Source organism: Cydia amplana, chromosome 16, assembly GCF_948474715.1.
Source record: "Cydia amplana chromosome 16, ilCydAmpl1.1, whole genome shotgun sequence".
NCBI classification, from domain to species: Eukaryota; Metazoa; Arthropoda; class Insecta; order Lepidoptera; family Tortricidae; genus Cydia; species Cydia amplana.
Window position 1 is genome coordinate 303,567 of NC_086084.1, and position 20,531 is coordinate 324,097.

At 43.7% G+C, this 20,531-nt stretch overlaps 1 protein-coding gene across 1 annotated transcript; it reads left to right on the forward strand.

Annotated features, from left to right (window-relative positions):
- The first annotated feature begins 336 nt into the window (after positions 1–336).
- On the forward strand, positions 337–18,969 carry LOC134655432 (inhibitor of nuclear factor kappa-B kinase subunit epsilon). Its single transcript, XM_063510900.1, has 9 exons — positions 337–789; positions 874–1,365; positions 1,980–2,207; positions 4,203–4,490; positions 4,980–5,180; positions 5,925–6,151; positions 11,007–11,193; positions 11,828–11,959; positions 18,766–18,969. Exons 1-9 carry the CDS (start codon positions 535–537, stop codon positions 18,967–18,969), a joined length of 2,214 nt encoding a protein of 737 aa, XP_063366970.1. The 5' UTR covers positions 337–534.
- Positions 18,970–20,531: the final 1,562 nt, after the last annotated feature.

Here is a 20,531-nt window from a genome sequence, read left to right on the forward strand (position 1 = left end):
TTGACAACTAATTTGTTTGGATTTGGTTTGAGCTATAAGTTTTGACGCCTGTATGTAATCGAACAGTTTTATCGGTATTTGAAAGAGATTTATTTGTATAGATGGTCAAACCAATTTGTCAGTAAATAGGAACAAAAAAAACTATACTCATCCTTTTCTTTTGGGTGCTAGTACTAGCGTAAGACAAAGATAGTATGACTCTCTCTGTCTATGTTTGAAATAAGACAGTCCTTTGACACACTATAGGCTGTTTGAGGTATGATTTAAAACTCTCTTTCATTGCTAATCTATGGTTTACCTCGTACTGTCAGACTGTCACCTAATTTATTTGTCAAATCGGAATTTTTTGACGAAAGTCGAAAGCGGAGAGAACGTAACTATTAAATTGGAATAATAATTAAACAATGTTTATTCAGTTTCTACATTAAATTTTACTTGTAATAACTAGCTACTAAACCCCATGGTTTGAAGCGTAGGCTCCGTCTTTGGAGTAACCTAATTTGTAACAATCAGCAGTGCAGTGTAACTTCGAAAATGTCCTTCCTACGGGGCTCTGAGAACTATGTTTGGTGCACGACTAGCGTGCTAGGTAAGGGCGCAACGGGCGCCGTGTTCCAGGGAGTCAACAAGAACAACGGCGAGCCCGTAGCGGTGAAAACCTTCAACCAACTGAGTCACATGAGGCCTCACGATGTGCAGATGCGGGAATTTGAAGTGCTGAAGAAGGTTAAACATGAGAATATCGTCAAGTTACTCGCTATTGAAGAGGAGCAAGAGGGCCGTGGCAAGGTATAATACTAGTTAATGCTTCATTTGTACTTGTTTTAATAACTTGTATTTTACTACCACTATCAATAATGTTTTTGTGTCAAGGTCATTGTCATGGAGCTGTGCACGGGTGGCAGCCTCTTCAACATTCTCGACGACCCAGAGAACACCTACGGCTTACAAGAACATGAGTTCTTACTTGTCTTGGAACACTTGACAGCCGGCATGAAACATTTACGTGACAACAATCTAGTGCACAGAGATTTGAAACCTGGAAATATTATGAAGTTTATCAATGAGGATGGCACTACAACATACAAACTTACAGACTTTGGGGCAGCTAGAGAATTACAAGAAGAAGAACAGTTTGTTTCTTTATATGGTACTGAGGAATACTTGCATCCGGATATGTATGAACGGGCAGTGCTCAGGAAGCCTGTTGGAAAGAGTTTTGGGGCCACAGTGGACTTGTGGTCTATAGGGGTGACGTTGTACCATGTGGCGACGGGCCAGCTGCCTTTCAGGCCATATGGGGGTAGGAGAAATAAAGAAACCATGTTTTATATCACTACTAAGAAGGCTTCAGGAGTTATAGCTGTGAGTATATACAAAAAGCCTAATTATTTAGTTATTAATTTAAGAATTGCCTCTAACAATTAAAATGAGGTGAATGAGCCTGAATGAGGTTAGTATGAATTAATTCACAATTTCAATAACAATTTAATTCAATCAAATGTATCATTTTTAATACGAAATATCATTTGATATTTACCAGTCGCTTTTCGGTGAAGGAAAACATTGTGAGGAAACCAGACTAATCCCTAAACTGGCCTAGTTTACCCTCTGGGTTGGAAGGTCAGATGGCAGTCGCTTTCGTAAAAACTAGTGCCCACGCCAATTACTGGGATTAGTTGCCAAGCGGACCCCAGGCTCCCATGAGCCGTGGCAAAATGCCGGGACAACGCGAGGAAGATGATGATGAAATGTATCATTTTTAATTGATTTGTTTTACTCAGTTTATAAATAAAAGATATTGAATCTTATGTTCAAACACTCAAATTTCATTGTAATTTGGAAGGTGGGCTGCTACACAGCTACAGTTCACTGTTATATTATATGGATTTACTTTTGTCAATGTTTTATCAATGGTTCATCCATTTCATTACATTGTTTTTTTTTTTAAATTTAATTACGTCGTTTATTTATTTTAGGGCACGCAAACAACAGAAAATGGCCCCATAGATTGGGCCAGAGAGCTCCCATCGCATTGCCAACTGAGTGTTGGTCTCCGCAAACTGGTGACACCATTACTAGCGGGATTACTGGAAGTGGACCCGCACAGGATATGGACATTTGAGCGGTTCTTCTCTGAGGTGCAAGCTGCCACCTCCACTACGGCTGTACACGTGTTCCATGTTAACAAGGCTTGCAGTGTTAAGGTATGTTACAGTTTTATTTATAGAAAACATATCTAGAGAAAACTTACCTTATGTTCTTAAAAATAAATGGTAATGTATGGAAACGATATTCACTTTATCAGCATCTGAGAACTATAATGTAATTCAAGCAATCTAGAGTCTGTTCGGAAAGAGAAGAGTTGTGGAATGTGTTGGGCTCCATACATTCCACGACTCTTCTCTTTCTGCACAGACTCTAATAGCTACTAATTGTAACTAGGTTCTTCTCTAAAAATAATAGTTTAATAAATTTAAATAAATACTCTAAAGAAACTAGGTCAAACGTGTGGTTATGTGCTTTAAATAATTTTTAATTATCAAAAACTCATTAAAACACATGTGAAGTGAATTTACAGGTTGCATGTTTTATAATAATAAATAATTTTGGCTCTGTAAAGAGTAGCTGATTTGACTATATTGTGGCCAGTTGTTCTGAGAAAAAAGGGTAAAAACATAAGTAGTATAGGTACTACTTTTATATAAATCAATAATATTCCTTACAATAAAGTATTGAGTTTAGCCGAGTGTGCTTAAACAACAATGCTCTTTGTTGTAACACTCTTTAACTTACGTAATGTAGTTTTAACACAAAGGAAATCATTGTTTATTTACTAGAACAATGATTTGCCTAAATTTTTTGATCAGTAATAAGAAAACTTGTGCTTTGGGTACCTATTATTCCTATTACACTTAACTAAATATTTTATTTAAGGAATAACAGGGTATTTGGTAATAAAATACCAAAAAGCAAACTTTTTTCCAAAAGATATAAATCCTTCAAGCCAACTTTTTAGCCTGCCGAGCCACATTGTAGTTAAAGTCAATGAAATTGGTACTTGAAGTAATTTTATTGACAAAAACATCAAAATTTAAGTTGGCATAATGTGGGTATACCGGACTATGCCGTTGAAGGGTTAAGGTCCCTAATTCGTTTTGTCAATTATCCCTATTAAGTTTATCCCTTTTGACCGACACATGTGACAACAGATACAATTTAAATTACATTAATTACCTACAATAATGTTTTAAATTCGATGTGTACTTTGGAAGTGTTACAAAGTTACAAACCACAAAAACATACAAAACCCAGTGACCCACATTTATCCCAAACTCTCTAGTTTTCGAGAACATGAATGTGTATTCATTAACGAATGTTGTTGTAAACATGAGCATCTAACTTAACCGGGCTTGAATCAGCGTCATTATCATTATATTACAGTTGCATAATCCATAGGGCCCTGTAATATGCCCGCAAAATGCGACCGCATCGACACAGCTATAACATTGCAAACAGTGCCTTAACCTTATAAGGGGGCATCCGTTAATTATTTGAGACGTTTTGAGGATTTCAAAATAATCACAACCCCCTCTCTCCCCTGCGTGAGATTTAGTGAGATTCGGCATGCGGAATATACTCGACAGTCGGAGGTTGTTATGGAGTCATGATACTGCGTAAAGTGTTAGCAGTGGTTGCGCAAGCGGCGCGAAACAATAGCTCACCTCAGTCACCTCACCTTGGCGGAAATTTGAGCGCGGCCGCGGGTGAAGGCTGATCGAAAGTCTATGGATTATGGATGCCTCGTTTACAGTTTTTTTTTCTATCTAGTTTATAGTTCAAATAAGTTTTTTTGTGTAATAAAGAATCACGTACTTTTCTTTGAACAGTCATCTATTTACTATACCTCCTCAACTCCTCATTGTGAAAATTGTAATAAACTCATTGAGGTTAAATTGTGTTTTTATGACCTAGTTGCTATGGCCACCTTCGGGTCTCTTTCCAAGTTTCCATCATCATCCAGATGTCACCCAGTGTCACATCAAGGATTCTGGTTTGGAAGGGGCTGATTCGGGAATTTCTGGATTTAGGTACGTTTCGCAAGGGGCTCACCCAATGAGCTTAGATTTAGGTAGGAAACCTCGACTCGTCAATTGATTTGAAAATGATGATTACCTCCTCCCTCGCCCGTCCCTCGTCAGGTATTCATGAAGCCCGAGGACCGTTTCGAGCAGCTCCAAACGGCGCTCCTCGAGCAATGCGGCGTCGTCGCCGAGTCACAGGTCCTACTGTACGCCGACCGGCTGCTGCTCAACGATGTGGACGAGAACACCCCCGGACGGAGTTACCCCGCCACCACCGCCACGGAACCGCTCTTGTTGTTCAATAAGAGCTCGACGAGTGTGAGCTTGGCGCCGGAGCCTGACGCTCCGAAGTTTCCCGTGTTCCCGAATATTGTGTCAGTTGAGAATGACGCTAGTCAGGCTAAGGTTAGTGATACTTACAACTCTTAGCGCCACTTGCACCATTCCACTAACCCGGAGTTACCCGGTTAAACCCGGAGTTACCATGGTTACCAGTACAATTTGACACTTGGTTAACGCTTTAACTGCTTAACCCCGGGTTAGTGGGGTGGTGCAAGTGGCCCTTACAAAGTTTAACTAATCCATCTACTATAGAGTGAAATGAAAACACACCGGACGAGAGACGAGAAAAAATGTAGGCACGAAATTTCGATCTTCCACACAAATTTTGATTTATTTTTATTTATTTATTTATACAAGGAATTCCAACAGCTATGAATGATACATTAGACTTTTTAGATAGCATTACAGAGCCAATTTTAGGAACTCGCAAATAGAAATTGATCCTGATTTTATCAGGTAATTTATATCCAATATATTTTATTCGATTTATGGGCAATGGGCATGTCGCGATTTTTTTCACACAAGCTTTAAATCATTCTTTATTTTGTGCAGACGGCATGTAGCGTAGGCCATGTAATCAAGCGGCGAGTGGAAGCCCTGGCCGCCGCGTCCCAGCTGTGCGGCGCCGCCGTGGCGCGCTGGGGAGCCCTGCTCGGCGCCCGGCTCGCCGCCGCGGCGCAGCGCACCGACGCGCTCGCGGCGCACGCGCAGAGGCTGCACGACGCGGCGAGGGCGCTCGACCTGCTCACACAGGTACAGAATACCTGTCTTACTCACACAGGTGCAAGTTGCGGACCCTGCTCGTCGCTCGGTCGGTGGTCGCTTTGCAGCGCACCGACGCGCCCGCAAATTACAGAAATTAGGTACGTCCCTCATTCCTTCAACGCGATCGATGTAAGTTCTGTCAGGGTCGCCATGTAAAGAAAGGATTGGGGTTGAGAGTAAGCGAGAAATTGAATCGAATACACAACTTATTAAAATGTTCATTAAGAGCCAACAGGAATGGTCATTTCTCCATACAAACGTACTCGACTGTTTCCTCCGTGGGTTTTGAAGCTAGAGCAATGATTTTTTCAACACAGATTAATATTGTCAATATCTGTGTCGGACCGTTTTGCTTTTTTTGATATTTTTGTTTTTTAAGGCGCTAGAGCCCTTCAAAAATGGTCAAAATGGCCTAATTGACTATGCCGCAATGAGAGGCGCGCTATTCAAAACATATATCAATTAGCCAAAAAAGCAAAACGGTCCGACACAGATAATGTCATAATCATTTAGATTTCCAAATTTGGTTACGATTGGTTAAGTTTTGGAGGAGGAAACAGTCGAGTACGAAACCTCGATTTTTGATATTTTTACGCAGGATTTTTCGCCTTGTCCTTATCGCACTAGTTTTAGGAGCCGCTTCCGTTAGCGAGACGGGTATATTTACCTAAAATATTTAAATCTCAGCTCCTGTTGGCTCTTAACATTATTTCCATGAACGTTACTTATCAGGTGAACAAGCACCACGGCGGCGCCGAGTCGGAGCCGGAGTGGTCCCCCATGGCGGGGCTGGTGGCGCGCGAGGGGGCCGCGCTGCGGGCCGCGGCCGCCGCGCTGGCGGCGCGCCACGGCGGCGCCGGCGCGGCGGGGCTGCGCGCCGAGTGGGCCGCGGCCGCGCGCCAGGCGCCCTGCGTGCACGACCAGCGGCTACACACCAGGGCCAAGACCCTCGTCGAGCGGTGAGTGTCCCACCTACAGCCGCGCTGGCGGCGCGCCACGGCGGCGCCGGCGCGGCGGGGCTGCGCGCCGAGTGGGCCGCGGCCGCGCGCCAGGCGCCCTGCGTGCACGACCAGCGGCTACACACCAGGGCCAAGACCCTCGTCGAGCGGTGAGTGTCCCACCTACAGCCGCGCTGGCGGCGCGCCACGGCGGCGCCGGCGCGGCGGGGCTGCGCGCCGAGTGGGCCGCGGCCGCGCGCCAGGCGCCCTGCGTGCACGACCAGCGGCTACACACCAGGGCCAAGACCCTCGTCGAGCGGTGAGTGTCCCACCTACAGCCGCGCTGGCGGCGCGCCACGGCGGCGCCGGCGCGGCGGGGCTGCGCGCCGAGTGGGCCGCGGCCGCGCGCCAGGCGCCCTGCGTGCACGACCAGCGGCTACACACCAGGGCCAAGACCCTCGTCGAGCGGTGAGTGTCCCACCTACAGCCGCGCTGGCGGCGCGCCACGGCGGCGCCGGCGCGGCGGGGCTGCGCGCCGAGTGGGCCGCGGCCGCGCGCCAGGCGCCCTGCGTGCACGACCAGCGGCTACACACCAGGGCCAAGACCCTCGTCGAGCGGTGAGTGTCCCACCTACAGCCGCGCTGGCGGCGCGCCACGGCGGCGCCGGCGCGGCGGGGCTGCGCGCCGAGTGGGCCGCGGCCGCGCGCCAGGCGCCCTGCGTGCACGACCAGCGGCTACACACCAGGGCCAAGACCCTCGTCGAGCGGTGAGTGTCCCACCTACAGCCGCGCTGGCGGCGCGCCACGGCGGCGCCGGCGCGGCGGGGCTGCGCGCCGAGTGGGCCGCGGCCGCGCGCCAGGCGCCCTGCGTGCACGACCAGCGGCTACACACCAGGGCCAAGACCCTCGTCGAGCGGTGAGTGTCCCACCTACAGCCGCGCTGGCGGCGCGCCACGGCGGCGCCGGCGCGGCGGGGCTGCGCGCCGAGTGGGCCGCGGCCGCGCGCCAGGCGCCCTGCGTGCACGACCAGCGGCTACACACCAGGGCCAAGACCCTCGTCGAGCGGTGAGTGTCCCACCTACAGCCGCGCTGGCGGCGCGCCACGGCGGCGCCGGCGCGGCGGGGCTGCGCGCCGAGTGGGCCGCGGCCGCGCGCCAGGCGCCCTGCGTGCACGACCAGCGGCTACACACCAGGGCCAAGACCCTCGTCGAGCGGTGAGTGTCCCACCTACAGCCGCGCTGGCGGCGCGCCACGGCGGCGCCGGCGCGGCGGGGCTGCGCGCCGAGTGGGCCGCGGCCGCGCGCCAGGCGCCCTGCGTGCACGACCAGCGGCTACACACCAGGGCCAAGACCCTCGTCGAGCGGTGAGTGTCCCACCTACAGCCGCGCTGGCGGCGCGCCACGGCGGCGCCGGCGCGGCGGGGCTGCGCGCCGAGTGGGCCGCGGCCGCGCGCCAGGCGCCCTGCGTGCACGACCAGCGGCTACACACCAGGGCCAAGACCCTCGTCGAGCGGTGAGTGTCCCACCTACAGCCGCGCTGGCGGCGCGCCACGGCGGCGCCGGCGCGGCGGGGCTGCGCGCCGAGTGGGCCGCGGCCGCGCGCCAGGCGCCCTGCGTGCACGACCAGCGGCTACACACCAGGGCCAAGACCCTCGTCGAGCGGTGAGTGTCCCACCTACAGCCGCGCTGGCGGCGCGCCACGGCGGCGCCGGCGCGGCGGGGCTGCGCGCCGAGTGGGCCGCGGCCGCGCGCCAGGCGCCCTGCGTGCACGACCAGCGGCTACACACCAGGGCCAAGACCCTCGTCGAGCGGTCAGTCTACTATGTCTGGCCCGAGGCTTGAATATCTCCACCCTGCAGTTCTATATATAACCATAGATAGGTTATACTCATACTTGAGGAGCACAAAAAATACTTTCATATTTATTTCTGTGCCTACGAATAAATCTGTTATTTTTGATTAATTTTCTCATTCCATCCATCTTTGTTACACTCGTTGTTAAACATAAAGTCGTATCTTTCTCTTATGGTGTGCGGGAGCTCGTTAATACGTGCACATTTATCGCTTGTCCAGCCGCGCCTAAAGGTAACTTGTCCAATTTGTCACAAGTTAAGCGCTTCAATTTTGGAACGCCTAATAACCTATCTTGAGTTATAAATCATTGTCTAACACCGATAGTTTAACCCGGCTATGAGTGGAGCTTGCGTCTTTGCAATAAGGTTCACGAATTGTTCGTTATCAGTGTGGACCTTCATAGAGCCATAGAGAAAAAAATACATAGAGTGCTCACTCCATACATCAGTTTTAGTACCAAAAAGACTATTAGCATCTAGCATCGAGTAGCGGAACTATCAGTACTGCTACTTGACAATAGATGTAGCACCGACCGGAAAGTCTTATGCTGTTGAGATAAGACTTTCCGGTCGGTGCTACATCTATTGTCAAGTAGCAGTACTGATAGTTCCGCTACTCGATGCTAGATGTAGATACTGAAATTAATAGTCTGAACTGATGTATGGAGTGAGCACTCTATGTATTTTTTTCTCTATGATAGAGCGGTAAGTAGATGTGATTCAAAACTGTCTGTTGCTCCCTACACAGTGTTTTGGAGAAGGGATTCATTGACGGGTTGTTGTCTATAATCTACGGTTTATCTTTCTCGCTATCTGTCCCGTCCGTACTTTCAATTCTGGAATTTATTTTTTATTTTTTTATTTTATTTCAAAACAAGTTAAACAGCATAACAGTATAAATACCAAACCACTGTTAACTTACACAGAATATTATAAGAAAAAGAAAACAGTATACAAATTACACAATATTAACACACGATAATGTACCATTTTAAACTGTAGAAGGACGTGCATCCATCTTCTCACAAAACCTCAAACATTCATCACGCACAACCACCTGTCTGCCTGCAAACAAATCACACTGAGAGGCTGATGCAAGGATGCGCATTCAAAAGGAGCAAAGAACGAACCAGAGGGAAATTCCTACGTAAAGGCTTGGCCAGACACAGAGCGCGACGCAGCGACGCGTCCGCGCCGCGCGACCGCGGCACATGCTAACAGGTTACCGACGTCAAACAGACTGCGTCCCGCCCAGGGGGGGAACACTAGAAATGTAGTTAACGTCAGTAAAGATGCAGGCGATTTCTATATTTTGCCCCCGACAACATACTATTGCGTAAAGTTGACTTCCGATTACACAAACTACGTCACCAGATGGCACTATAAAATTCATATAATTTTAGTGGCATTAATATTAAAATTAAAATAAGTACGAATTAATATTTTTAATTATTATAATTTTCAATTAATTTCACGAAAAAATAAGAATTTTGTTAAAATGTGATTTAATTATACTGTTTGTTTATGCTGGCAACACTTGCATAACCGCCAAGACCATAGATTGGCTTAAAGGTCTCGTAACCAGGCCATAAAATTAAAAAAAAAAAAAACAAACAAGACCATAGAGGTACAATCATATATAGATGAAATGGGCGAGGAGCCAGTTGACCGAACAAGATGCACTTATGGAACTTTTAGTATGAGTAGCAGAGAACGCGCTTTTGAAATAACCCGACCAAATTACGTAGGTTATGTTTGGTAGGTTGTCAGGAACGTCAAAACGTGTTTTTAATTTGGTCGCATTACGTATGTTCTGTCCCTCACGGACGCACGCGTATAGCTCATCTAAGTATATAATACTAGGTGTATGGCCAAGACATGCAATTTTTTAGCTGTCACTGTAAGAGCGTAAATTAAAAATATTTTAGTGATGGTTGAGCCATTTTCTTCGTTATGGTTTGGTTATGGTGCTGGAGGAAATTAGATTAAAGCCCGAATGAAAACACATGCCTGCCCTGCCCTGCCATGCCCTGTTGTGAAAACCTCCAGAAAGTGCGTTGAGTTCTGTGTTATTTTGTGCAATATGGACGCTATTTTAGAGTAAATTTATTTCGTGGTAGGTATCTAATAAGTACCTACTTTTGATAAGTTACGCCACTATCGATAAATCTGCTACAATGCCTAGACTATGTGCTTGTATTGTGCATAGTAAATTATTCAAATTTTCTTTTTAACATGTATTTTCTTGTGTGTGAATGCTTTTTCACCACACTCGCTTTCTTTTCTATTGTTTACCTAAAATTGTACTTTCCTAGCGATAATGTGATGTAAAACATGTATGCAATAAACATATTGAATTTAATATTCTGTTTTTTTCTTTATTCCATTATTGATAACATTAACCTTTTCCACATAATGTTAGGTCTACTTGGGCGGTTTACAAGTACATTTTTTTTTTGATTTCTTGTAAACAATGAAAGGTTTTTGTTACAAGAAACCAAACAAAAAATGGACTTGTAAACCGCCCAAGTAGACCTAATATTATGTAGAACGAAAGTACACATATGGATGCATATGTAGTTGTGCACGCACACAAACATACTTAGTTGCGGCGGAGAATCAGAGATGGTGCGTTCAAATGAGTTTCCATAAAATGCTTCAAGAGGGCTCTCTTTACCTATATACTTACTTTACTCTTTGGTCCCGCCGGTATCACGTCCCGCTTCTGTCGCGCCCCGCACCGCGCGGCCCCTTGCGTCCGCGCAGCGCTGCGCCGCGCGGACGCGGCGGGCCGCCGCGTCGCGCTGGCTCACATCAGTCGGATCGGACGTTAGGCAGCGAGCGGTGGCGCGCGCGATGAGGGCGTGTTGAGAGCGCGGTCCGCGCGCGCCCTGTTTGAACAGTCATCGCGTCGGCATCACGCGGCGCTGCGTCGCGCCAAGTCGCGCTCTGTGTCTGGCCAAGCCTTTATAGTTAGAAATAGATTTACCTTAATTCCCCTACTCTACAAAGTGTGTGTTAGCAGTTTGCGCGAGTCCTGGCAGCACCTGGTCCGCGACCGCGCCACGCGCGCGCTCACGTACAACGACGAGCAGTTCCACGTGCTGGAGCGCATCACGGTGGCGGAGGCGGGGCGGCGCGCGCGCGCCCTACTGCAGCGGGCGGCGCCCATGGCGCGCGCCCGGGCCGACGCGCTGCACGACTGGTACCAGGTCAGTTAAGCTTTGGATTCCTCCGAAAACGGTGCCGTGATATAGCGGCCGCAAAAGACGGCCGTCTTTACGGTGGCGACATGTGGAAAGTACCACGGCGTCATAACACACCGTCATCCACCAAGGCCAAAGCGGCAAATTTGAAAAATGTAGGCCCGATGGGATAACGTCCCATAGAAAATTTGAATTTCGCGCCTTTTCCTACTGATAAGATTTGCTTGATCATCTATAATTTACTTGGAGGATGTAATATCATCAGAAGAGAAAAATAATCGTAGTACGGAATCATTTATTCAAATCTCGTGTCATTTATTCAAAATGGCGTCACCGCTATCTAATAAAACGTTCACGAAACTATCGACACCGTCATGACGGCCGTCATCTTACGTTACGTTGACAATCAACGTAACGTAACGCCGTCTAGGAAACCGCGCCATCTTGTTTACATAGACAACGTTCTAGTGACGTCAGTCAACGCTATATAGCGGCCGTAATATGACGGCACCGTTTTCGGAGGAATCCAAAGCTTTACACGCAGTGTTGGCACACTTGACAAGATTTTATTATCTACGTAAATTTGGACGGTTATTTCCAACTGTTTACCATCTTGCACTAAAGGTGATCGTGTGTTCAGGTGGCGCAAACGGTGTGGCTTCAAACGTGCATACTGGACAAGGACGCGAGCGGCGCGGAGCTCAAGCTGCTAGCCTTGGCCGCCAGGCTGCAGGACGCCGAGCTGCGCGCTCGTGTACAGTTACAAGACCATGTGAGTATAGTTTGTAGCTTTCTAGTAGACCCCGAAGGCTTATCCTATTGTCTATTGTTCAGTAAAACCGCACGTGCTACTTACCTGCAAAAAAGGGTCCTAAGTATTCTATTTGGCACCTGAGCGCGGGCTAGTCCAACGCTCAAAAAACCAGTGTAGGTGCGCTCTCCGATAACGCGCCTTTGTTACGCATCTCGATGACACATTTTAGACTGGTTCTGTAGCGTTCGACTCGCCGGCACTCAGTAACCGAAGTACCGATTTTTTATGCAGGTGGTTGTGGCACGTGGCACGAGCGGTTTTTCTTAACAATAGACAACAGGATTAGCCTTCGGGGTCTATTAGAAAGCTACAAACTATACCTGTATAACATGTTCGCTGATGCTCATGTGGACGGTTTCCACGCGACACTGCGCAAGCGCAGCGCCGCGACGCTCCGCAGGGTGCGCGGCAGCCGCCACAGTCTCCTGGCCGTCGTGGCTGGCAGACGGGACAGTGGCCTGATAAGGCACAGGCCCTCTCTGCATTTATCTTTAGTACCTAAGATAGTTATTTAAGTTTATTTTAAGTTAACCTTAGCTATAAGTTTTAAGGTGACGGTAGAGGTGGGTAAATTTTCAGATTCTGTCAATTTACCCCATTTCACACACAAGCGCACTTCACGCACACTACCTCACTTTACTGGGACAGGTCACTGACCCATCAAGTTTTTTTTAAGATAGCGTTTTGAGTTTAGTGGCCTCCTTTTAGGAAAAGCGTTCCATTGAAAGAAGAAAGAGAAACAATACATTTAATCTTGCTTTCCTTGTCTGTTCATGTCACACGTGACGTATTTAAATTCTAATAATAATTCATTTGGTTGTTGACAATTTTCTACATTATGGCCATAGAATTAGAATAGACAAGAACAACTGTCAATCTTCAAAAGTGCGACCAAAAATGAAATGCAAGTGTGTGCGTAAATTGTCTATGTGAGATCAAAAATAGTGATGTCATGTTACAACATATTAATAATCTGTCGGTGTTTGATTGCTTTATCGACTACTTTTTCAAATGTATTATTTTAAACGTTAAAATTCTACGACATTATGATGTATAAAATAAACTAGAGATGCCCCGAATAGTGGTTTTAGCCGAATAACGAATACCGAATATTCGGCCCCTCTCTCGGCCGAATACCGAATATTCGGCATGACATGCGAACATTTTGAGTCACAATTATTATGAAACCTGATCGCTAACAAAGCTCAACCTTAGCTAAGATATATTTTTGTTGAAAAGCATTAATGAATAGAGTCAAACAAAACAGACTCATGATAAAAATGAAATGTTTTTTAATCAAGAAATGCTCAAAAAAGGGTGTTCGTATTTACCAACTTTCCAAGAACACATTATAAATATTCCTACATAGTTTTTGGTTATTTTTATTGTGCAATTTTTCTTTTTAAGTAGGTGCAACAGATATTCGGTATTCGGCCGAATAGTAGGCAACATTCGGCCTAATACCGAATATTCGGCAAAGTGGCCGAATAGGCCGAATACCGAATAGTTGCCGAATATTCGCGGATCAAAATCATTACAGCCTTATCGTAGTCTAACTCTTACTGTGTTGGAAAGTGAAGTTTAAATTTACTGCTAAACATCTGCACCTTCAAAATGGTATAACAATCGTTATTATTTGAAGTCGGTTATAAAGGTTAATATCTTAATTATGTCTCGTGAAGAAATGATTACATAGCTATTAATATACCGACAAGTTATCGATACTGTCATCTGAACATTTTGTCAAGCCCTAGCGTAAAGTAACAGTTTATGTTTTTACACAATATATTTTAAATTATTGAGTAATATGATAAAATATTAGCACACAAAGGAAGAAAAACTTATAATCAACTGTATAAACCGGCTTCTTACACTTTTTATGCTGTTAATTTGACAAAATATCGTTAAGAAAATTTCGCTCGGAATATCATTATTCCTCTGAAATGAGTATTTGCTAGGTTTATTTGGCCCCGTGACACTGAAATCCGGTACACTACAAGACACTATCTTCATTGTATTACTTTATCAAATAGTTTTCTTCCGAATTTGTGTATATTTTTCAAATTGAAAATTACGGTGATACGCTCTTGGCCGTCCGCGGCCGTCGTCAAATTCAAAAATGGTCACGTTTTCTCATTTGTAGTCTAACTCTTTCGCACTCATGCGATGTTCATATACGTGATGGCTTCCCTTTCGCACACTTCAGCTGTCTGTCAAGCGCGAGCGCGAAAATGACAAGTCTGTGATTATGGCTTTGTCGAGATACGCGTTTTCTAAAGTTAAACCGAATAAAACCAGATGTCATTAAGTCAGATGTAAAATTTTATTTACTACTCTATACGACTTTTCATAAGGCTCAAAATCAATTAAATGAGAATTTAAATAAATAAAGTTCCGGCAGGGTGCAAAATTTAATTAAGGCGGACAAAATAAAATTTGAAAATATATGGAAACAGTGTTGGCTAATGTACCCCTAATATCTTACACTACTTACTATTAAATTAATACAATTAAAATAAAAAATATTATACCGGTATTCCACCGGTATTATTTCAGTGCTGAAGCGATTATCTTCGATCGTAGCCTTGATAATGTAGGTGTTGATAGTTACTTACGGCGGTAGGAGCGGCAATGAACCCCGTGCAGAGTAGAACGTGAGGTGCGTTGGGATAAGTGCATATATCTACTTATAATTCTTTGGCTGGTTGGTACCCTCTATATTTTATTTTTTGTTTTACTGTTATTAGGTTAAGGGAGTTTTAGGGAGTGAAAAAAAAATGATTTTCGTTTTATGCGCTCGCGTGATTGCCGATGGATTATAATTAGACAAAAGAACTTGTTTTCCACGCATCGAATGTAGATCCCTATGACACTTCCTCCAAGTCTTCTCCAATAATGTTTATACCGTATTTTAATTACCTACCTTAAATGTTACATTTCTAAATATTTTTTTTGTGCTATACATACTTCAAAAAAATCGCTGGAGGCCTAGCGGTAAGAGCGTGCGAATTGCAATTCCGGCTCGTACCAATGAGTTTTTCGGAACTTATGTACGAAATACCATTTGATATTTACCAGTTGCTTTTCGGTGAAGGAAAACATCGTGAGAAAACCGGACTAATCCCAATAAGAGCCTAGTTTACCCCCTATGGGTTGGAAGGTCAGATGGCAGTCGCTTTCATAAAAATTAGTGCCCACGCCAATTTACGGGATTAATTGCCAAGCGGACCCCAGGCTCCCATGAGCCGTGTCAAAATGCCGGGACAACGCGAGGAAGATGATGATGATGTGACACATACTTCCAAAAAATCTACAAATATTTTACGTGACAACTGCTTATAAGTAAATATTATGTAGGTACACTTATAAAGTATAAAGTAGAAAATATCTTATAGGTACATAATATAAAAACCGATCATGTACGAGTAGGATTCACTATGGGTTCCACGGTTACACATTTTTATTGCATATTTTTTGTTTAAGACCAACTCACCTATTATAGGACATAGGTCTTCCATTAATCTTTTGGCGTTGAACTATTTTTGGTATATGTATTTATGTAATACAATTCTGAGTTAGGTTATGGTACATTTTTGCTCACCTACTTATAGTTATGTATTATATCTGATATGTGAGATACCAAACCTGATACCAAAAATCGCCGCAAAGTTAAAAGTTCATTTATTTACGTTACTCATCTTCGGATCACCGACTTACTACTTCCTTACTTGACATATGTGTACTAAATTTCAATTGAACTAGTCCAGTAGTTACGGTGAAAATTGGCTTTAACAAAATGGCAGACACACGAGTGATCTTATAAGGGAGATTATTTTCCTTGAGTGAATGGTATGCATTTACCCCAATGCACCTCACGTTCCACGCGGCGCGGCGTAATCTGGCCCCTATTTCACCACGGTGACAGGTACGACAAAAACATCACTGTTATTGACGCCATAGGCATCCATGGACTACAGTTACCGCTAACACTGATTTAAACTTTCACGATTTTTACACATTATTAAATTGTACAACGGAACCTCAAAACGTTCAAGCGGATAAACAAGACCAAGTGCGGGTAGTTCGAAAAACTCGCGCGGTTAGAAGATGCTGATATCAACTTAAGCCAGTCTTCTCCGAGACCACGGGGACAACGCCGTCCTCGAAACGTCGGAGGTAAATCTTAAAACTTAGATACGCGATTAAGTCCCGTTGTACAATTTAATAATACAGTTACCGCTTACCATCGGGCGGGCCGTATTCGTGTTTGCCACCGTCATTGTACCTATTATTAAAAAAAACTTTATTATATCGGATAAAACAGACATTTCTCTCGCGAAAAAATCTTGTGACAATTGTCACAAGATTTTTCAAAGAATTTTCGGTACGTCTTGACAGGAAATGAGTTCTGTGTCGCAATTTCGATACAATTGCCGTGTTTCTTGTGACAATTGTCATTAGCTTCGCAAAATAAGAATTTTTTAGTGGCAATATAATGGAGTTTATTTATTTATTAAAATGTTGGTGGCAAACAAGCACATCGCCCGTCCGATGGTAAGCGGTTACCGTAGCCTATGGAGGCCTGTGACGTCAGCAACAGTGATGTCGGCAACTGTCGCACCTGTCACCGTGGTCGTAGTGAAATAGGGGCCAGTAAGTACCTAATAATCGCAGTGGTCTTAAGTGTCACAGACCCTACTGGCGCTTAAGTCCTTTATGACAATTTCTGCCTATTTTAAATTGTTCAAAAAAAAAGAAACCGAATAATTATATCGGACTACCGAATTTTCACGAGAATCAGTTGAGAAATGTGATATGCAAAGGAGAAGAATTCGGACATACGAAAGCATTTTTGCCCAAGTTGAAACGGAGACCTTCGCCAACGCTCGGTCAATGATGGTTTAGGTACAGCTAGCTGCAGAGAAAAGGTACCACCCCTGCATACAATTATCTATCTGGTCGTACCTTTTCTCTGCAGCTGACTGTACACCTATAAAAATGGTTGTCCCTGCTGTAATTTTATACCGGTACCGTACTTTGTATTTCAACCGGTATAGTTTTACCTTCAAAACGAACCGGTATTGATAAATAATAACGGTACCATACCGCTTATACCGTAAAGAAAGCATGATGCAGTCTCTGCTTTGCACAATGATTGTGTGGACAAAATTCTTATAATCACCGAAACATACATACCTACGCACATAATGTCATTGAAATAAAACATTGTTATTTTATAGTAAATTTATATAATACTCGATATATACACATAACAATAACCAGACCGCAGCGGTATTAGCCTGTAAGCTTCATCTCTTGTCTCCAAATCCGCAAAAACTAGTTAGTACTAAATGCTGGTCTTGCTGTTATTTTATTCTTGAAGATTATGGCTTGTTTCTTGATTATTGAGAACAGCACGTAATCGCACACATATAGACGGAACGAACGGCAACAAAGTAGGTGTAGACACTAAGACTTTCAGGTATTAAACGAATTACGCTTCGTATTAATAGGTAAGTAATATTTAAATGAATATATAATATTCTCTAACGTAAATACAAGATTACAATTGACATCAAATGTCATTGACGTACAGAAGTCATATACTTTTTTTTTAATGACGCAAAATTGATACCAGCATAATGAAAATCAATCCCAATCAGTAAAACGAGTCTTTAAACTTTTTTCATTTTAAGCGGGTTTTGAAGGAACAAGTTACTTAAATTCATTTGTAATCGTATTGTTTTAGGATAGTTTACTGCTGTTTTCGATCGTTACGACCTGTAAATAACAACAAATCAAATTTTAAATAAATTTATTTACCCTGTTTTTTGAAATACAATTTATCTACTGGTATACATTTTCGTATGCGTATATGATGAAATGTCTAAATAATGTCAAAAACGAGCTACGACGACGTACACGTCTGCTTCGATCCAAGGCCAGCGGCCATCTGACTCGAAGAAGAATTTTGAGTGATGTCGTCAATGTATGGAAATTGTACGAAAGTTTACATTTGGGATTGAATTTCTGTGTTGTATTTGTGAGTAAAAATATAAGTAGATAATAATTTGCTAGTTTAGTTATCTAGCTTTCAAAATCACACAACAACTCAATTACTGTTAAAGGCAAAACTGTAATGCGTGTTGCTCAAACGGAACTCCATATTTTGATTTTTGGATACTTTTAGTGTCGATTTGTAGAGAATTACAGCAAATAAAAAATATTATGCCGTGAAGAGCCGGTACACGGCTTCTTCGTGAACAAATTTACGTATAATTTAATGCAGTTATTAAACATTTCTTGAACAAATTGATTGCACAAAGTGAGCTCTAAATCGAAAACGCCATATACCGTCCCCTTAAATTGTTAAGATGTACTAACAAAATATGGACCATGTTTGTCTGAAATAAATGCATTTTTTTTTAATAACCTTTTATACGAAAAGTAATACTGATAGGACATTTTTGTATAATTTTCCAATATTCAAAAAGGATTAATTTTGTTTATCTTGTAAACTAATGCCCTTACGCTTTTGTATTTGTTTTTGTTTTATGGCATATTTCATTTTAATATTTTCATCGACAGTGCTAGTAGACAGGAAAGTATGCATAACTAAAATTACCTACATATTATTATTATTAATACTTTATTTCGGACATCACAGATCCATAAAAGATTAATGATATAATTGTAGATTTGAAGTTACGATTATAACGCACTTATCGCCTACCCAGGAATGACAATACTATCAAACTTTTCAGCTAAACAACAAAGTGGCGGATCGTCCCGTCGACAAAGCCAAGGAGGCGGCGCGCGGGCGCGGCGGCGGCGGCGGCGGCGTGACGGCCGCCGGCGTCGGCGTGCGCGCGCTGCTGCTCGCGCACGACGACCTCGCCGCCGCCGCCGCCAACAACGCCGCGCTCGTCGCCCGGCTCGCCGCGCTCGCCGCCGAGCTGCAGCCTTAGCGCCGTCACCACACCGCGCACTGTCACTCTAGTGCCGACTGTGTGCAACATCGCAAGTTTAGTGTACAGCAAAGTGACGAATGTACAGTCAGATACAGTGAAGAGCGCGTGTTTAGTGAATCCAGTGTGCAACACGGGTCTCGCGAGCCCAATGTTGATCACTCTAGTGGCAAATGTCACGGCCCGGCCGGTGAGTGTGCTTGCGAACATAGTGCGGAGTGTAATCGGAACTGTGATGATAAACTTGAGTGCGAACAGTGTAGTAAAAAACTAGGAACTTATAAACTTCAGTACCGATCTGAGTGTGCGATAGAGCGTAATGGAAATGATAATTCTAAACTCGTTGAATGCAATGGGAACTATGCTAGTGGAACGGACAGTGAAACGAATACGGACAGTTTGAGTGATAGTGAGACTCCGTCGGTGACATCTGGTGTCGGAACGGTGATCCATGAGTCGGTGAGCTCGAGGGATGTGACCTCGCTGGATGATGAGGTCAAGGAGAAGGGCCGGAAGTCGGCTTGTGTTGTTACATAGAGACATTAAAATACATACTATTAGATTAGCACTTGCCATTTTAATACATATTGGCAACATTATGATGAAACAGCAAAAATTACATTGTTTTTTATGATACGGTATGTATAGGGCCAGGGCCAGTCTTTAGTTATTGTTTTTATATGATATTTAATGTTGGCACTAAAAAATAAACCAACTCGAATGTCAAATGCTAGAGTCTGTGCGGGAAAGAGTCGTGGAATGTATTGGACCCCATACATTCCACGACTCTTCTCTTTCCGCACAGACTCTAGGTCAAGTATTTATACCCTTACCTATAAGTGATTGATCTGCATTTTTTTTATATTAATGGTTGTTCACAGTATTTTAGAACCTACACATGCCAATGCCAACTATATGGTGTTTTCAGATGAAAAAAAGCTACAATTTTAATATTATCAAAAGATTTGAGGCTATTTTTTTATGAACTAAAAAATACAAATGTTATATTTAGGTAATAAACTAAAGATCTCTCGATGTATCCTTCCAAATAGTTCCAAGAAATTTAAACTTCCATTTATTAATTATTTGAACTGAGAATAGATCTCAACCATGTAGAAAATGTGTGTGCATGTGTGTGTGTGTGCTAGGTAGAAAAAGAGTATGCACTGGAGATATTTTAGACACTATCCAAAAAAGCAATATATTAAGCACACTGTAGAATTTGAAGACCAATAAAGAATAGTTTAAGGCCATGATGCCAAAATCCTCATTGAATGAATTTATTGCACTAAGTATTTTGATATCAGACATGTAATATAAGTAGGTAGATTAATTTACTTGCCCCCTTATTCATAAAACTTTACAAGGCTCAAATAGTTAATTCATGTTTTATTTATCCCTTTCTTACTTACAAATACGTACCTATACTAGGTCAACATGACGAATTAAGACAAACGATCGATAGCTAATTGAGACTTGCAGCGCGTTTATGAATAATGCCATTAGTGTTATTTAATAAAATTGCCATTGCAAAGAATAATTAGAACTTTTGAATTTTTACC

What these genes read in the sequence shown, in the direction of transcription:
- LOC134655432 (XM_063510900.1), top strand. Translation starts at nt 535, where the DNA reads ATGTCCTTCCTACGGGGCTCTGAGAACTATGTTTGGTGCACGACTAGC. An exon ending in ACAAGGCTTGCAGTGTTAAG is followed by an intron (nt 2,208 to 4,202) that starts GTATGTTACAGT and finishes GTCCCTCGTCAG; the next exon opens with GTATTCATGAAGCCCGAGGA. An exon ending in CGCTCGACCTGCTCACACAG is followed by an intron (nt 5,181 to 5,924) that starts GTACAGAATACC and finishes GTTACTTATCAG; the next exon opens with GTGAACAAGCACCACGGCGG.